The 17776-nt window shown below is 42.7% G+C and overlaps 1 protein-coding gene across 5 annotated transcripts in view; it reads left to right on the forward strand.

Moving 5' to 3' along the window:
• LOC121268935 (sorting nexin-11-like) overlaps nucleotides 1-17776 on the forward strand; it is a 114322-nt gene that overhangs the window by 6162 nt on the left and 90384 nt on the right. For 3 of the 5 annotated variants that reach the window (XM_041173220.1, XM_041173225.1, XM_041173222.1), the window contains exons 3-7: nucleotides 796-943; nucleotides 3497-3565; nucleotides 8278-8364; nucleotides 10637-10737; nucleotides 11757-11855. In XM_041173220.1, the coding sequence (XP_041029154.1) occupies nucleotides 3500-3565; nucleotides 8278-8364; nucleotides 10637-10737; nucleotides 11757-11855 (353 nt within the window). In that variant the 5' untranslated portion in view covers nucleotides 796-943; nucleotides 3497-3499. The remainder of the gene's footprint in view (nucleotides 1-795; nucleotides 944-3496; nucleotides 3566-8277; nucleotides 8365-10636; nucleotides 10738-11756; nucleotides 11856-17776) is intronic. The other 2 variants (XM_041173223.1, XM_041173224.1) reach the window with 1 other exon arrangement.

Raw genomic sequence — 17776 nt, forward strand, 5'->3', positions numbered from 1 at the left:
GGTTAGGGGGCTGGAGGAGGTTACAGAGAGAGGTGAGGCCACAATGGGACTTAGAGGCGATAACATAGTGGTATTATCACTGGACTAGTATTCCAGAGACCCAGGGTAAAGCTCTGGGGACTTGGGCTCGAAATTTAAATTCAGTAAAAAAATTTAGAATTAAATGGTCTGATGATGACCATGAAACCGTTGCTGATTGTTGTAAAAACCCATCTGGTTCACTGATGCCTTTTAGGGAAGGGTATCTGCTGGTCTGGTCTGACCTACATGTGACTCCAGACCCAGTGCAATGTGGTTGACTCTTAAATGCCCTCTGAACTAGAGGCAATAAATGCTGGCCTAGCCAATGTCCCCCACATCCCATGAACAAATAAATTTAAAAAAACAAAGATGTGAATTTTCAAATCGAGGCATTGCTAGACAGGGAGCCAAGTAGATTAAAATTTTGTTTTATGTTTTCACACTATGTCCCTTCATTCCCCCTTCACAGCTTTCATTGAATAGTGATGAGGAAGCAATGATCCCTGATGTCTCCTCTGCCCACCCACATCCCACCATTTTGCCTCAAATTAGTAGTGCTGAGATCAATTATTTACAGTTGCCCGAATCAATAATCTAATGGCCAGCTATCATTTCTGTGAATGGTGAGTTTTTACCAACTGTGATGTGTGCGGGAAACAGGCTTACGCTTTATAAGTCTTTGGTGCATGGCCTCCACTTCTACGCCCACACTGCAGGTTGTGAGATAACAAGTTAGCATTGAGCATATCTGAACTTTGTGCTGTTTTTATGCAGGGCTTGTACTTGCTGCTGTCTATCAGTGTCACTGAGATGAGGAAGTGAGGTGAGAGCTGAGCTGCTACGACTCTGAGTAGCAATTTAGTGACTGGAATACCAACTGCAAAACTGATAGTAGTCTAAACATTAAATTGGAGACCTGCAGGTGAGATATATGCTTGCTTATCCATCTAACTCACGGTTACTCGTTGGTGTTATGTAAAGTAAGATTATCATTGGTTTAAGTTGAAGGAATGTAGAGAATGAAAAATATCCTCCTGGTTTCTTTACTACATTTATACTTGTATCCGCGACTGGACATTACTTCTGCAGGTTTTGTGCAGTGAGCACGGGTTTTCACCAGAATGATACTGGGGCTTAGAGCAGTGCTTCTCAAACTTGTTTCTGCTGTGACCCCATTTTAATGCTTCATATTTGGTACAACCCCAGAGGGAAACTTAGGAGGTGGTGGGGGCAGGGTGGTCTATTGATTCAAACAGCAGGGATACAAGCACAGATATAGACAGGTTGAGTGAGTGGGCAAAAACTTGGCAGATGAAGTTTAATGTAGGAAAATGTGAGGTCATACACTTTGGTAGGAAAAATCAAAAGGCAGACTATTATTCAAATGGAGAGAGACTCCAAAAAAGTGCAGCACAGAGGAATCTGGGTGCTCTTGTGCATAAAACACAAAAGGTTAGCATGCAGGTGCAGCAAGTAATTAAGAAAGCAAGTGGAACTTTGGCCTGTTTTGCTAGGGGTTTGGAGTTTAAAAATAGGGAAGTCTTGTTACAACTGTACAGGGTGTCGGTGAGGCCGCACCTGCAGTACTGTTAGAGTTTTGGTCCCCGTATTTAAGAAAGGATATACTGGCATTGGAGGCAGTTCAAAAGAGATTCAATAGGCTGATTCCTGGGATTAAGGGGTTGACTTATCAAGAATGGCTAAACAGGTTAGGTCTTTATTCATTAGAATAATGAGGGGTGATCTTATTGAACATATAAGATTCTGAGGGGGCTTGACAGGGTAGATGTTGAGAAGATTTTCCACTAGTGGGGGAATCTCAAACTAGGGGACATAGTTCCAGAATAAGGGGACACTCATTTAAAATTGAGATGTGAAAGAATTTCTTTTCTCAGAGTGTAGTGAATGTCTGGATTTCTCTACCTCAGAGAGTTGTGGAGGCTGGATCACTGAAGATATTTAAAGAGGAGGTAGATAGATTTTTGAAATATCGGGGAGTTGAGGGCTGTGAGGAGCTGGCATGAAAGAGGAGTTGAGGCCTGGGGCAGATCAGCCGTGATCTTATTGAACGGCGGGGCAGGCTTGAGGGGTTGAATAGCCTGCTCCTATTTCTTATGCTATGTTCTTATGAAGAACTAAGACATCCACCATCTTGCAGGCTCTATTAGTATCAGATATTAGGCCTCAGAGCACATCGATTAGGTCAGGCCCACAGACAAAAATAGACCACACACATTTTAAGGGATGTCACAGTAGATCCCAGGACTATCAAATCTGACTTTCTGCTCCATAGCTGCCATTGCTGCACAGGAGCAAGTGACCCTAATTGCTCATCCTGTGACCCCACTTCCCGACCCACATTTTGGGAACCCCTGGTTAAGAGGGTTAAAGTTTGAGGACCGGATGCACAAAGCTATCTTGCATTCTCTTGCGTTTAGAAGATTAAGGGATAACCTGATGGAGGTGCTTACATTGTTAAAAAGATTTGATAAGGTTGATGCAGACAAACTGTTTCCTACCGAGGGGGCATAACCTTAAAATTAGAATTAAGGTGACCTAAGAATGCCTGAGTCAGATGAGCTGCCACGTCCATGGAACCTGCGCTGTAACAAAGTCCAGATCTCTTTTAGTATCAAAACCAGGAGTACTTATTCCACACACACATTATTGGAAATCTAGAACTCTCTCTCTAAAAGACTGTGCAATGGTGGGTGGGGACATTAATTGGAACTTCCAAAACTGTGTTTGATAGATTTTTGGAAGGGAAAGGACAGGGAGCAATGGTAAGTAAATGGAGTTGAGATGCAGATCAGCCATGATCTAGTTGAATGGTGGAGCAGGCTTAAGGAGTTGAATGACATCCTTTGTTCTACAAACTGAAGAAGGCTTTCAAAATTGTTCTATTTTTCTCCTTTTCTGCGTCTTGAGGTCTGGATTTTGTTACAGCACAGGTTCCATCGATGTGGCAGCTCGTCTGACTCAGGCATTCTTCATTCTAAACAAATGTCAGCAGGGCATTCACCACATGTGTGGGGGGTGCATGTCACAACTCTGCTCAATCTTCTCCTCAACACTCACATATGCAGGTACCCTTTTCTGCACAACTCAAAACTTAGGGATCAAAAATCCCATCTGAATCCACAACATCTCCTTCCCTTAAGTCTGAGGAAGCTGAAGCTAATTGTAGCCACTCAACTGCTGCCTGAGCTGAGTAACTAACCAAACGCACACACTAGTCAAGCAAAATATCCCATCTCAGAGATACATTGGAGAGCTCTTTGTAATGAAGCTCTTGTTGGAGAGGGGGTTTGGAGATTTACACTGATGGTTTCAGTAAAAGGTTTATTTCAATTGAGCTTATTTCAGTTGACTTATTTTAATTATTTCGGTGAGCATGGTGCATTTTTCTAAAATCGTTAAGAACATTGAGAGCTTATAGTGTCAACATAAAAATCATCTCTGTTTAATTTGTGAGTCAATGCCTGACAGATGGTGCTCCGATTCTCCAACTGAAAACAAAATGATGAAAGACCAGGAGGAAGAGGTAAGAATTGGTTCCTGAAATTTTCTCCAATTAAAAGGTTTCCACTAATGCTAATGTCTGTCCTCTAGTGCAACACCCGAGTGGCGGCTACTTCATTAGTAAGCCCAGATCATGAATGTAAGGAAGCTATTTAACAGTGAAAATCATTAACAGGATGGGGCTCTTTTCTTTAGAAAAGGGAATATTGAGGGTTGACCTACTGGAAGCTTTAAGATTGTGAAAGGATTTAATAGGATAGTAATAAAAAAGATGTTTCCACCTCTTGGGGAGTCTAAAATTAGGGGTCATGAATATGAGATGGTAACTAATAAATCCAATAAGGAATTCAGGAGAAACCCAGAGTGTGATTAGAATGTGGATCTTGCTACTACTTGGAGTAGCTGAGGTGAATAGCAGAGACGCATTTAAGGGGAAGCTAGACAACACAGGAGGGAGAATGAAATAAAAGGATATGCAGAAAGAATTAGATGAAGTAGGATGGGAGGAGGTGTGTGCAGCATAAACACCAGCACAGACTAGTTGGGGCCAAAAGGCCTGTTTCTGTACTGTAAATTTTATGTAATTTGATATAATAACAGCTGAACCTGATCTTGTTTCCATTCAATGTCGGACACTTTGCTATGGTGGTTAAATCAGTCGGGATGGCCCACTGTTTTGTATCCTGTTATGAGCAGGATGGGAGGAGTGCGTAGTTTATCTAGCCCTGCTACTCCACAGACCACACCACTAGTGTAAATGTTTAACTCACTCACCAAAATGGCCAATTATTTACCTTCGCTACTGGTGGACCCAGATTAAAAGGAACTTTAACCAGGCTTCTTTCAATAAACTCAGAATAATTGATTTATTATAAAATGAAACTTCTTTTAAAAACAAGTTGCAAGAACTGGTTACCACACAATTTGTAATCTGGAAGTGTAACTATCTATCCCTTTTAAAATACACCAAAACAGACAAACGCACACAAACAAACAAATAGGGTCTCTGCAGAGACTGGCGGTCAAAGAAAAACTTCATGAAAAGGATAAAGTTTGCAGGGTTTCAACATTGTCGATCTGGTGCTCCTTCATGTGAAGATGGATTGCTAGTCCCAGTAGATGGCTGGAGGTTCTCACCAACGGCGTGAAGGTGAATAGAGCCAGATCAATCCTTGGGATCTTCCTCTTGTCTCAGCATCTCAGATTTCCAAATACAGACAAGTTCCACTGAGATGAGGATTCCTCACTGGATACTGATAACCACACTGTATTTCAGGCAAGGCAAGGAGTGCGCAAGTTGGGCAGCTTTCCCCTTCTCGGTTTATTCCCAACTGAGTTCAAAAAAAACAAATTCAGAACATAAAACTCATCTCCATCAGGTGATTTCCAGAAAATCACCAGGGCCTTTGCCTTTTAAACAGTTTTTTTTCCAGCAATTAATGTAATTACAGTTCAAATACGCAAATAGCTCTCCTCCTCAAGTGCCATGCTGGTCATTTAGCTGAAGTCATGTGATTTCTTGGAAAAGGCATGCTTGCTCACAGCCCAAGGTGAACTTATGACCTTTTTAAAAATAAAATCCAGGTCAATTCCCAAGTGTCCAACTAATGTAATGTTCTTCCAAATTTTAAAAGGAAATATAGTTCTTGAAGATATGGTTTCCCAACAATCCCCTATACCTAGCCCAGTAACACAGCTTAATTGTAATGCCCCACCTATTTTACTGCTTGCTAATTACATTTATTATGTATCTCTCATTCCATACAAACTCATAGAAGACTAAGTAAGAGTGAAAACAAAGCTATATCTAAAACTTTACTGTCTGTATCCTAACTTGGACCTGTTCACCCATCACCCCTATGCTCACGGACCTGCACTGGCTCCTGGCCCACCATAGTCTCAAATTTAAAATTCTCATCTTTGTTTTCAAACCCCTTCAAGGTCTCACCTCTCCCTATCTGGGTAACTTTCTCCAGCCCTACAACCTTACAAGATCACTGCACTCCTCTAAGTCCGACTTCTTCAACATCCCCAATTTTAATCAGTCTGCTGTTGTCAGCAGTACCTTAAATTCCCTGGGCCCTAAGCTCTGGAATTTCTTCCCTAAACCTCTCCACTATTCTACCTCCCTCCCCTCCTTAAATACTCTCCTTAAACCTACCTCTTTGACCAAGCTTTTGATCACCTGCCCTAATATTACCTTATGTGGCTCGGTGTCAATTATTGTTTGATAACCCTCCTGTGAAGGTCCTTGTACTTTTTTACCTCTTTAAAAATAGCTGTTGTTCTTGGTGCAAGGTAAATGTGTTTATCAAATTCATGTTTGGCATTCCTCATTCCACAGACTGTAGGATTAACATTAAGTCTCTGACCAAACAGTTTAAAATTGCTCATTTTTCACTCATGTTGCTGGTTAACTGATGCTTGATTCTTATCTATCAGGTGACTCGGTTTCACAATCCAGTTGTGGTACACATGTGTGTAGTTATTGAAAGTTGTGAATGTTGGTTTTGCATCTAGTGCACAACATGCAGGCTCACATAGTTCAAGTGCTGGGTTAGGTAGCATAACAGGTCTGAAACTTGACTAGTAACCCAAGGCCAGGGAGTGAGAGTTCAATTCTCACCATGAGGGTTGGCGGAAGAAAAATTGGAAATAAAAATTGATCACAAAACTGTTGTATTATTGTAAGAAACCCAACTGGTGCACTATTGTTCTTTAGGGAAGGAAACTGCATTTGGCTCTGAACTGTTACTCTGAAGTGACCAATCAAGCTCCACCATCTTCTCAGAGTAACTATTAATGGGTAATAAATGCTAACCTTGCCAGAATAAAAATTGAAAGCAGTCACATTAAGGAGAATCAGACTCTGATAGTATCCAAGTCATAACCCGAGTCAATAAAAGAACACACAATAAAACCTACTTATTGGTAATGAGTACAATTTACAGGAAAGCCATGTGATTCTGCAAGGTCACACTCAATATCCAACCAATTTTTTTTTTTCTGATCTTAACCCACCACAAAAACCCTAGCTCCAGAAGTCCAGCATTAAGATTTAGCACAACCCACATGTTAAGTGAACTATTTCTGTGATCAGAATGCCTCCTAGTTCGTGTTTTAAATCTCCTTGAGTAAAAATTTTTCATGCACAGAGACTGGTGGCAACGCTGCTTTAGTTCTGGAAGCAGTTGTCAGAAAGTTGACTCTCTTTGTATCTAAATTTTAGTTTGGAGCGGGGAGGCAGTGCTGTAATGGTTTAGTCACTGGACTAGTAATCCAGTGACCCAGGGTAAGCTCTGATGATCCAGGTTCGAATCTCACCATGGCAGATGGTGAAATTTGAATTCAATAAAAAATATGGTAATAAAAGTCTAATGATAACATGAAACCATAGGATTGTTGTAAAAACCCACCTGGTTCCCTAATGTCCTTTAGGGAAGGAAATCTGCCACCCTTACTTGGTCCGGCCAATTGATTCCAGACCCACAGCAATGTGGTTGACCCTTAAATACCCTCTGAAATGGCCTACCAAGCCACTCAGTTCTCAAGGGTAATTAGGGATGGGCAGTAAATGCGATGCCCACATTCCATGAACTAATAAAAAAGTTCCGTTTTATTTGTAATTTCTGTATTTTAATTGGAATTTTTTCAGGAGTTTTTTTCAAATAACGTATTTCAACAAATACCCTAATTGTTGTTTTAGCCACATGGGAAATGTTGAAAGTGGAACTTAGCTCATTTCAGTTTCCAGAATCCATTCCGTATGATATACTGCCCAGTCCAAGAGTTAGTGGCAGTTTCAGAGTTGTCTCTTTATGGCCAAGTATGCATTAACTCCTTTTTCTCTCGCCACAGATGCTGCCTATTCTGTTGAGTATTTTCAGCCTTCCCTGGCTTTAGTACAGATCCTAGCTGCAGGTTAGAGAGCAGCATTGACAGTGCAGTTTCACTCAACTGGAGAATGGCACAAAATCTGAGGAGTAACTGAGGAATATTTTTGAAGGGTATTAAAAAGGCCGCATTTATTGCATTATTTAGATCTTCTACTAAGGGTTGCATTTATATGGTGTCTTTAATTCAGTAAGACATTTCAAGTACTTCACAGGGGTGTTATCAAACAATTTGGACACTGAGCCACACAAGGAGCTATCAGGGCTGTGGTCAATGAGATAGATTTTAAGAAGTGTCTTAGAGGAGGAGAGAGAGGCAGAGGGGTTTAGAGATTGAATTACAGAGTTTATGGCCCAGACAGCTGAAGGAACGGCCGGCTGTGGTGAAGTGAAGAAAATCAAGAATACGGAAGTAGTCAGAATTGGTAGAGCACAGCGATATCAGAGAGTTGTTAGATTGGGAGCTGGAGGAGGTTAAAGAAACAGGGTGCAGTAAAGGCCAAAGAGCCATTGGAAAACAAGGATGAGCATTTTAACATTGAGGTATTGCCAGACTCAGACCCAGTGTTGGTCAGTGTGCTCAGGGATGATGGGTGAATGAGATGGTGCGAGTTAGGATATAGGCAACAGAGTTCTGGATGAGTTCAAGTTTAAAGGTGTCAAGCCAGCCAGAGGAGCATTGAAATTGTTGAATTTAGAACCAACAAAGGCGTGGATGAGGGTTTCAGTAGCAGTTGAGCTGAGGCAGGAGCAGAAATGGGTGATGTTACAGAGGGGGAAGTAGCTTTACAAAGCCTTTCAGTTTGTGATATGTTTAAGACTGAAACATTGTGTTTGGTAGGAATTCATCACTGTGCGAGTGCAGGATCCAAGAATCCAAGACCAGAGTTCCTGGAGTCCTTACGTGGATTATAAAATATTCCTTTATGTAAGTATGATGCTTCTTGTTTGCTTGGATATGGTTCAAGTGTTTAAAATGCTCAAAGGATTTTATAGGGTGAATTTTTTTACTTATTTATTCTTTCAATGCCAGCATTTGTGGCCCATCACTAATTGACGTTAAACTGAGTGGCTTGCTTGACCATTCAAGAGGACAGTTAAGAGAGTTAACCACATAAGTGGTTAACTGTAATTTTAAGTCACATATAGGCCAGACTGGGTAAGGATCGCAGATTTCCTTTCCTAAAAGACATTTCCTGACAGTCAATGATAGTTCTGATGCTCAGCATTACTGAGACTAGCTTTCAATTTCATATTTTTATTAATTGAATTTAAATTCCACCAGCAGCAGGAACCCACGTTCCCAGAGCATTAATTAGCCTGGGCCTTTGGATTATTAGTCCAGAGATATTCCAACTATGCCACCGTCTCCCCATAAAGATGACACCTCCAATAATGCAGCACCCCCTCAATACTGCATTGAAGTGTCAGCCTTATCTTGTTATGTTCAAGTTCTGGAGTGGAACCTGAACCAGAAACCTTCTGACTCGGGTCAATGTGCTCCCAACTAAGCCACAATCCAAACTTAAACTTATTTTCTCTGATCAGGGAATCAAGAACAAGGCGGCACAATCTTAAAGTTAGATCTGGGTTATTTAGGAGTTAAATCAGGAAGGAGTTATTCCACTTAAAGAGTAGTGGAAATCTATAATTCTTCCCTCCCATCCTCCAAAAAAGTCTGTGAATGTTGGTTGTCGATTGAAATTTTAAGGTTGCGATTGATATATTTCAAGTTGGTGAGGATATCAAAGAATATGGAACAAAGTTGGGAAAGTGGAGTTGAAGTACAGCTTAACTATGATCCTATTGAAGGGCAGAACAGGCTGAAGGGACTGAATGGCCTCCTTCTGTTTCTGTGTTCCCTGCGATCCTCTCACGCTGACCCTAACCTTTCATCAATCACAGTCAAGTGTGTTAGCAGGCTGGTCCCAGGTCTCTGCCATGCTGCAAGCTGGTTATTGGGAGGCAAACAAATTCAGTCCAGAGAGGAGACACCTTGGTAGTTTTTCTCCTGTGGGGCACCTCTACGCCTCTGATGGGACCTCTTCTCAGCAACATCCTACTTCTCTTCTTCATGAGCGCTTCTGTGTCCACTTGGTAGCATTCCTGGTGACTCTGCTCTGGTCTCTGCATACAAAAACTCAGTAAAACAGGGACTGAAATTGTTTGTCTCGACTCCATGACTCAGCTCTCAACATGTGTTGCCACCTCTTCCCATCACTTTCCCCCAAATGAATGTGTTGGCTCTTGCTGTTGTGGCATATTTCCATAAATGGCAAGTACCACCAGCACTTTAGCTAAGCAGCAGTTTGTCATCGCATGTTTGTATGGAGGGTAGGAGCAGCACCTGGAGTCTGATCCGGTCATTGCCATGCTTGTGCACATCTGAGCAGGCATCATTGGACTGTGATCAGGAGTGGGCACCATGGCCTGTTTTCCTTGCCCCTAAAGCTAGTGGTGTTGGGGTTAATTACTATGCCCCAGTCTTGCCCAAGCTTGGCTCTAATGACTCAGTAAAGACCCAGGATTGAACCTAGAACCATTTGGCTCTGTAAAGGTGTTTAACACCACACTGTAATTGCCAAGAGGACCAGCGGTGACTTGAGAAATTTTTATGCTGTGTAAAACCAAGTTACAGTGATCTGGACACACTATGGAAGCAGATTCAATAATAACTTTCAGTAGGAAATTAAACATAAGGACATAAAATGGAGCAGGCCATATGGCCCCTCGAGCCTGCTCTGCCATTCAATAAGATTATGGCTGATCTGATCTTGGCTTCAACTATACTTTTCTCCCTGTTTTCCATTACCCTTGACTCCCCTATAGTTCAAGGGTCTGTCTATCTCAGCCTTGAAAATATTCAATGACCCAGCCCCCACAGCTCTCTGGAGTAGAGAATTCCATAGATACACAACCCTCTAAGAGAATAAATTCCTCTTCATCTCCATCTTAAATGGGCTAAATAATTGGATAAATGCTTGAAGGGGAAGGATTTGCAGGGTTATGTGGCAAGCACATGGAGTTAGCTTAATTGGTTAGCTCTTTAAAAGGGCTGGCACAGGCACAATGGGACGAATAACTGCCTTCCCCTACTGTGTCATTTTAGAATTCTGTGGCAGGGGGGAGTACAGATTGTTATTTTTGACTAACAAACAGTAACAAAGTTAACTGAAAGGCCATTTGCTGCTCTCTTTCAGACAAACAGTAAAGCTTTTACTGTAAAGACCTCCTGTGTGCGAAGACGGTATCGTGAATTTGTGTGGCTGAGGCGCAGGCTCCAGAAGAATGCTGGATTGGTGTAAGTGCCGCTCCGAATACTACTACTCGTGTGGCACAGAGCACTGGAATTAACAGCACTGAGCTACACGTAGAATGGTGGATGATTTTGAAACCAAGTCCCTCTAAAAAGGCATGGCATGCTATCCCGAGAATAATTTTGGGATCACACCAGCCGACCACTACTGACCCCACTGGAGTTTGAGCTACCAGTGGGAGGACAACTCACTTGATACCTCATGGTGTCAGATGTGGCTCGGTTGGCAGAGCCGTGAGATCTTGTACATCCACCTGATAAGGTTGATGGTGTCTCAGTTTAAAATCTCATCCAAAAGACAGCATTTCTGACAGTGCAGCACTCTGTCAGTACTGGTACTGATTGCATCAGTTTGTAACATGTGTTCAAGTCTCTGTAGTGGAACTTGAATTTACAACCTCCTGACTCAGGCAAAAGTGCTCTGCACTGAACCAAGCTATAGTGGGAAAATAACTGATTCCATTCATGATTTGAATTTATCAGTGGCACTTGCATTGAGCTCAAAGACATTCACAGTCTTTGAGGACCCTGCCAGTATTGAACATGCTGCTTTGCCAGAACTTGGCACTGACCCAGATTGCAACTCTCTTCTTATGGACTACCACCCCTCCTTTCCTCCTTCCAATCCTTCTCCCCACTCTGAAACCTGGGTAATTTTGGAGTCCAGCTTCTGTTAAATCTTTCCTGTTTTAGAATTCAAACATCCTTTCTAATTGCATGTTTAGTGACTCCATCTCTCGCCCCGCTCCAGTCATGACATTCTGATAATATACGAATCAAAGCGATTGTCTCATTCTCCTTTACCAAAATGTACAAAATTCCCTAACATAAAGGCAAAATACTGCGGATGCTGGAAATCTGAAACAAAAACAAAAAGTGCTGGAAAAACTCAGCAGGTCTGACAGCATCTGTGGAGAGAAAGACAGAGTTAATGTTTCGAGTTCGAATGACTCTTCTTCAGAACAGATTGTGTACAAAACTCCCTGTTGTTTTTATTTTCACAGACCTCTACCAGAGCTTCCAGGCAAGAAACCATTTTTCCAAGTTAACGACAGTGAAGGTATAGAGAGAAGACGACAAGGTTTGCAGCAGTTTCTGGAAAAGTAAGTGCAGTATGAGGAGTGTAATGCTATTTGACTTAATCTGCATTGCTAAGGAACCCTTGTTAAGGCTTCGTACCTTGCTTTTATTCCCAGTTCTTGCCCTTGGACAGGGTTTGATTCTCTACAGAGACACAGATTTCAAGTATTTTAATTACTTGATTATTCTCCCTATGTGAGATGAGACAGTAAGTGTTGGTAGGCGAATGAATCACAGGGTGATTGGGGATCATTGCTGAGTCCAAACTTTTTTTCACCTGTCCCCTTGACCCAAACTTGCACATCAGGGATTTGTGGATACCAATAATGACTGTGATCCTGCAGACAGATACTGCTGCCATTCTGGATTAAATCTGCCACTCAGCACAGATCAGGGATTGAGCCTGGGATTTTATACAGCTGTGTACCACATAATTTGAATCATTGGAGAGATCAGAGCACCAGAACTTTAAGGCATAGTGCTGGGCCCAAGAACATTTCACCAATAAAAATTTGCACTTTCATTAAAAGATCACGGGACAATTACTGTGAGGAAGGCAATCTGGCCCATCTTAATTAATTCATCAGACATCCTATATTTCCCCTGTTTGTAACAATCAATCGTTCCTTAAATAAATCCAGGATTTTTTCCTCCATTACACTGTCTAGAAGTTCACCCCATGTGTTAATGACTCCTAGTGTGAACAGAAACCTCCTGATAGCAATCCTAAAATTGTCTTTTAATTGTTTGAACCTGTGCTGCCTTGTCCTGCTCTCATGATTTAAAGTTACAGCTGAACATGGTGAAACATCCTGAAGCACTCACGGAGGTTTTAAAATGAAAACCTCTTGGGAGAAGGGTTGGTATGCTGACTGATGATAGTGGTTTAAATCGACAACCTTTGACTCAGAACTAAAGTGCTACCAACTGAGCTAAACTGACAGTTTAAATAGGCACACCCTGGTCACATTAGGTTAATTTGAAGTGAACACATGCTTAATATTTTATTTGGAGACTGAATTCCTTAAACCCTGAAGTGCGACAGGGCATTTGCTTGACATTGACTCTGTCCCAGATCCCCAGGGCAGGGGGTATTAGCATGAATGGTGCCAACTCCCCACTACTTAGAACTGGCTTGTCTGCTCCACTAGGGACCAGAAATATTGGGAGGCCCCGAGACAGTCACAGCCTTTAGTGAACATGTTGCTTTGTTATAACTGGGTATTGGACCCAGATTACTGCTTTCTTCCGGGGGGACTAACAGCCCCTCCTCCCTCCTCACCCCTACCCCAGCACTTTCCACCCTCCCACTTCCCCCTCTTCAGGGATCAGCTCGTCTGCTTCTGTTACAGCACCACTTTTACATTTCAGAATATAACCATCCTCTCTGATTGCACTGTTAGTGATTCAGTACCAGGAGGGTGTATTGCTACGTTGCCACCTATTTTGATTTCGCTAGCGTTTATAAAAAATAATTTCAAGACTCTAAAGTTAAACTGATATTAATGAAGTTTCCAGTTGTTTTATTTGCTGTTTGGGGCACCATCTAGTGGCAGACTCTGACAGCGTTGTCTGATGCTCAGCCACAGGTTGGACACAAGCTCCAGGTTTAAATTTTGATTCTGTGCTGTTTTAAACCATTGCTGATTGGAAACAGTGAAAATTGTTGTGTATTAAAAAGACAAAAAATTCTGCTTGAAACTTTGAACAAGAGTTTAAAATTTCTGTTTGTCTTTATTCAAGTTGTTAATCTGGTTTCAGAGTTGATGTTCAGGTGTTCTGGCAGGTATCCATTGTCGGGGCTGGTTTTATTTCTTTATTCATTCACTGAACGTGGCAGTTGCTGGCAAGGCTCAGCATTTAATGCCCATCCCTAATTACCCTTGAGAAGATGCTAGTGATCTGGCTTCTTGAACTGCTGCAGTCCATGTAGTGGGAGGGAATTCCAGGATTTTGACCCAGCTACGATAAGGGAATGGCAATATATTTCCAAGTCAGGATGATGTGTGACTTGGAGGTGAACTTACAGGTGGTGGTCTTCCCAAGCGCCTGCTGCCCTTGTTCTTCTAAGTGGTAGAGGTTGTGGGTTAGGGAGGGGCTGTCAAAGAAGTCTTGGTGAGGTACCGCAATGCATTTTATGTGTGATACACATGGCTGCCACGGTGTACCGTTAGTGGATGGGTGCCGATCAAGCAGGCTGCTTTGGCTTGGATAGTTTTCAACTCTTTATTGGACTCGAACGCAAGTTCTGTCGAAGGGTCATGAGGACTCGAAACGTCAACTCTTTTCTTCTCCGCCGATGCTGCCAGACCTGCTGAGTTTTTCCAGGTAATTCTGTCTTTGTTTTGGTTTGGATAGTGTTGAGCTTCTTAAGTATTGTTGGAGCTGCATTCATCCAGGCAAGTGGAGAGTATTCCATCACGCTCCTGATTTGTAGCTGGTGCTGGCTTTGGGGAGTCAGGAGGTTAGTCAGTCAGCACAGAATTCTCAGTCTTTGAACTGGTCTTATAGCTACAGCGTGGCTGGCCCATTTAAGTTTCTGATCAATGGTGACCCCCAGGATGTTGACTGTGTGGTTTGAGGACAGAATTCCAATGAAAGTTATGGGGAAGTGGCTAGGCTTTCTCTTGCTGAAGTTGGTCATTGTTTTGACACTTGAGTGGTGTTAATGTCACCTACCAATTATCAGCCCAAGCCTGAATGTTACTCAAGTCTTGTTGCATGCAGACTTTATTATCTGAGGAATTGTGAATGGTGCTGAACGTTGTGCAATCATCAGCAAACGTCCCCACTTCTGACCTTATGATGGAGGGAAGATCACCAATGAAGCAGCTGAAGATGGTTGGACCCAGGATGCTGTCCTGAAGAACTCCTGCAGTGATGTCCTGCAGCTAAGATGATAGGCCTCCAACAACCACAATTTTATAACTTTGTGCTAAGTGTGACTCCAGCCAGTAGAGAGCTTTCCTCCTGATTTCCATTCACTTTAGTTTTACCAGGGCTCTGAGATTTGAGCACAAAATCTTGGCTAGCATTCTAGTGCAGGATTGAGGGTGTATGCACTCTTGGTGGCGTTGACTTTCATTTGAGTCATTAAACCAAGGTCCTGCCTACCCTCTTGAATGGATGGAAAAGATCCCACAGCAACTTTTCAAGGAGGAACAGGAGAGTTCTCCCCAATTGATTTGTCAATATTTATCTCTCAACCAACATCACTAATACAGATTATTTTTTCATTATCACATTGCCGTTTGTGGGAGATTGCTGTGCACAGATTGGCTGCTGTGTTTCCTACATTACAACAGTGACTGCGCTTCAAATGCACTTGATTGGCTGTAAAGCACTTTGGGACATCCTGATGTCGTGAAAGGCACTATAGAAATGCAATTCTTCCTTTCTTTCCAAGTTTTTTATGAAGTGTAAATGGAGCTGGGATTTGTAGCTGTAGCTTGAGAAATCTGTCTCATTTGTGGTCTGTGCTATTGAATGCAGAAAGTTCAACAGTGGAAGCATATGCACTGGATTAAGGATATAGAGTTTGTTGAATCAAATATTTGATTGAGTTGTTTTATTGTCCATTGCTTCTTTACCTGATGTCCACTTTCCAATAGCTGTTGCTGAATCAGGAGCAGGCATCCCATTTGATTCTTCCCTCCCTCACCTCCCTATCTCAGAAGTATTAATATAGTTGTGCAGCCCATATGAGCACCCTAGCTAAGCTTAACTAACTCATAACAGACCAGGAATTGAAGTTGGAGTTTCCTTGACTGGCTCAGTCTAGTGTTTGCCATTGTATACAAAATGAAGGATAGGAAGGCACTCAGCCATATTTGGGTTGCCCACTCCTGGTTCATTAGATTACCTCCTAACTTCCAAGTGGAGAGGCAGTGTTGTAGCGATAATGTCACCAGACTAATAGTCCAGAGGCCCAGGCTAATGCTCTGGGGACATGGGTTCAAATCCACCGCGACAGCTTGTGAAATTTAAATTCAGTTAATAAATCTGGAATTAAAAAGCTAGTCTTGGTAATAGTGACCATGAAACTATTGTCAATTGGTTCACTAATGCTCTTAAGGGAAGGAAATCTGCCATCCTTACCTGGTCTGGCCTACATGTGACTCGAGACCCACAGCAACGTGGGTGACTCTTAACTGCCCTATAAAATGGCTTAGCAAGTCACTCAGTTGTATTAAACTGCTACAAAGTAGAAAAAGAATGAAACTGGACGGATCACCCAGCACCAAAAACAACCGCAAACCAGCCCTGACGATCCTGCAGGGCCCACCTTACTAACATCTGAGGGCTCGTGCCAAAATTGAGAGAGGTGTCCTACAGGCTAGTCAAGTAACAACCTGACACTCACTCATGGAATCATACCTTATAGACAATTTCTATTCTACTGGAATTTTTCGAGGATGTAACTAGTAGAGCTGATGAGGGGGAGCCAGTGGATGTGGTTTATTTGGACTTTCAGAAGGCTTTCGACAAAGTCCCACATAAGAGATTGGCGTGTAAAATTAAAGCGAATGGGATTGGGAGTCATGTATTGAGATGGACAGAAAACTGGTTGGCAGACAGGAAACCAAGAGTAGGAATAAACGGGTCTTTTTCCGAATGGCAGGCAGTGACTAGCAGGGTACCGCATGGATCAGTGCTGGGATCCCAGTTATTCACAATATATATTAATGATTTAGTTGAGGGAACTAAATGTAATTTCTACAGATTTGCAGATGACACAAAGCTGGGTGGGAGGGTGAGCTGTGAGGAGGATGCAGAGATGCTTCAATGTGATTTGCACAAGCTGAGAGTGGCCAAATGCATGGCAGATGCAGTATAATGTGGATAAATGTGAGGTTATCCACTTTGGTAGCAAAAACAGGAAGGCAGATTATTATCTGAATGGCTATAAATTGAGAGAGGGGAATGTGCAACGAGACCTGTGTGTCCTTGTACACCAGTCGCTGAATGTAAGCATGCAGGTGCAGCAGGTGGTAAAGAAGGCAAATGGTATGTTGGCCTTCATAGCCAGAGGATTCGAGTACAGGATCAGGGATGTCTTGCTGCAATTGTACAGGGCCTTGGTGAGACCACACCTGGAATATTGTATGCAGTTTTGGTCTCCTTATCTGAGGAAGGATGTACTTGCTATAGAGGGAGTGCAGCGAAGGTTTACCCAACTGATTCCTGGTATGGCGGGACTGACATATGAGGAGAGATTGAGTCGGTTGGGATTATATTCTCTGCAGTTCAGAAGAATGAGGGGGGATCTCATAGAAACCTATAAAATTCTAATACGACTAGACAGGGTAGATGCAGGGAGGATGTTCCCGATGGTGGGGGAGTCCAGAACCAGGGGTTACGGTCTGAGGATATGGAGTAGACCATTTAGGACTGAGATGAGGAGAAATATCTTCACCCAGAGAGCGGTGAGCCTGTGGAATTCGTTACCACAGAAAGTAGTTGAGGTCAAAACATTGTGTGTCTTCAAGAAGGAGTTAGATATAGTTCTTTGGGCGAAAGGGATCAAAGGATATGGGGAGAAAGCAGGAGCAGGCTATTGAGTTGGATGATCAGCCATGATCATGATGAATGGCGGAGCAGGCTTGAGGGGCCGAATGGCCTACTCCTGCTACTAGTTTCTATGTTTCTATGTTCCAGACATCATCATCCCTGGGTATGTCCTGTCCAACCGGCAGAACAGACCCAGCAGGGGTGGCGGCACAGTGGTATACAGTCGGGAGGGAGTTGCCTGGGAGTTGTCAACATCGACTCTAGGCCCCATGAAGTCTCATAGCATCAAACGTAGGCAAGGAAACCTGATTACCACCTATGGTGCCCCCTCAGCTGATGAAGCAGTACTCCTCCATGTTGAACACCACTCGGAGGAAGCACAGAGTGGCTAGGGCACAGAATGTACTTTGGGTGAGGGACTTCAATGTCCATC

This window comes from Carcharodon carcharias, chromosome 23, assembly GCF_017639515.1.
Source record: "Carcharodon carcharias isolate sCarCar2 chromosome 23, sCarCar2.pri, whole genome shotgun sequence".
NCBI classification, from domain to species: Eukaryota; Metazoa; Chordata; class Chondrichthyes; order Lamniformes; family Lamnidae; genus Carcharodon; species Carcharodon carcharias.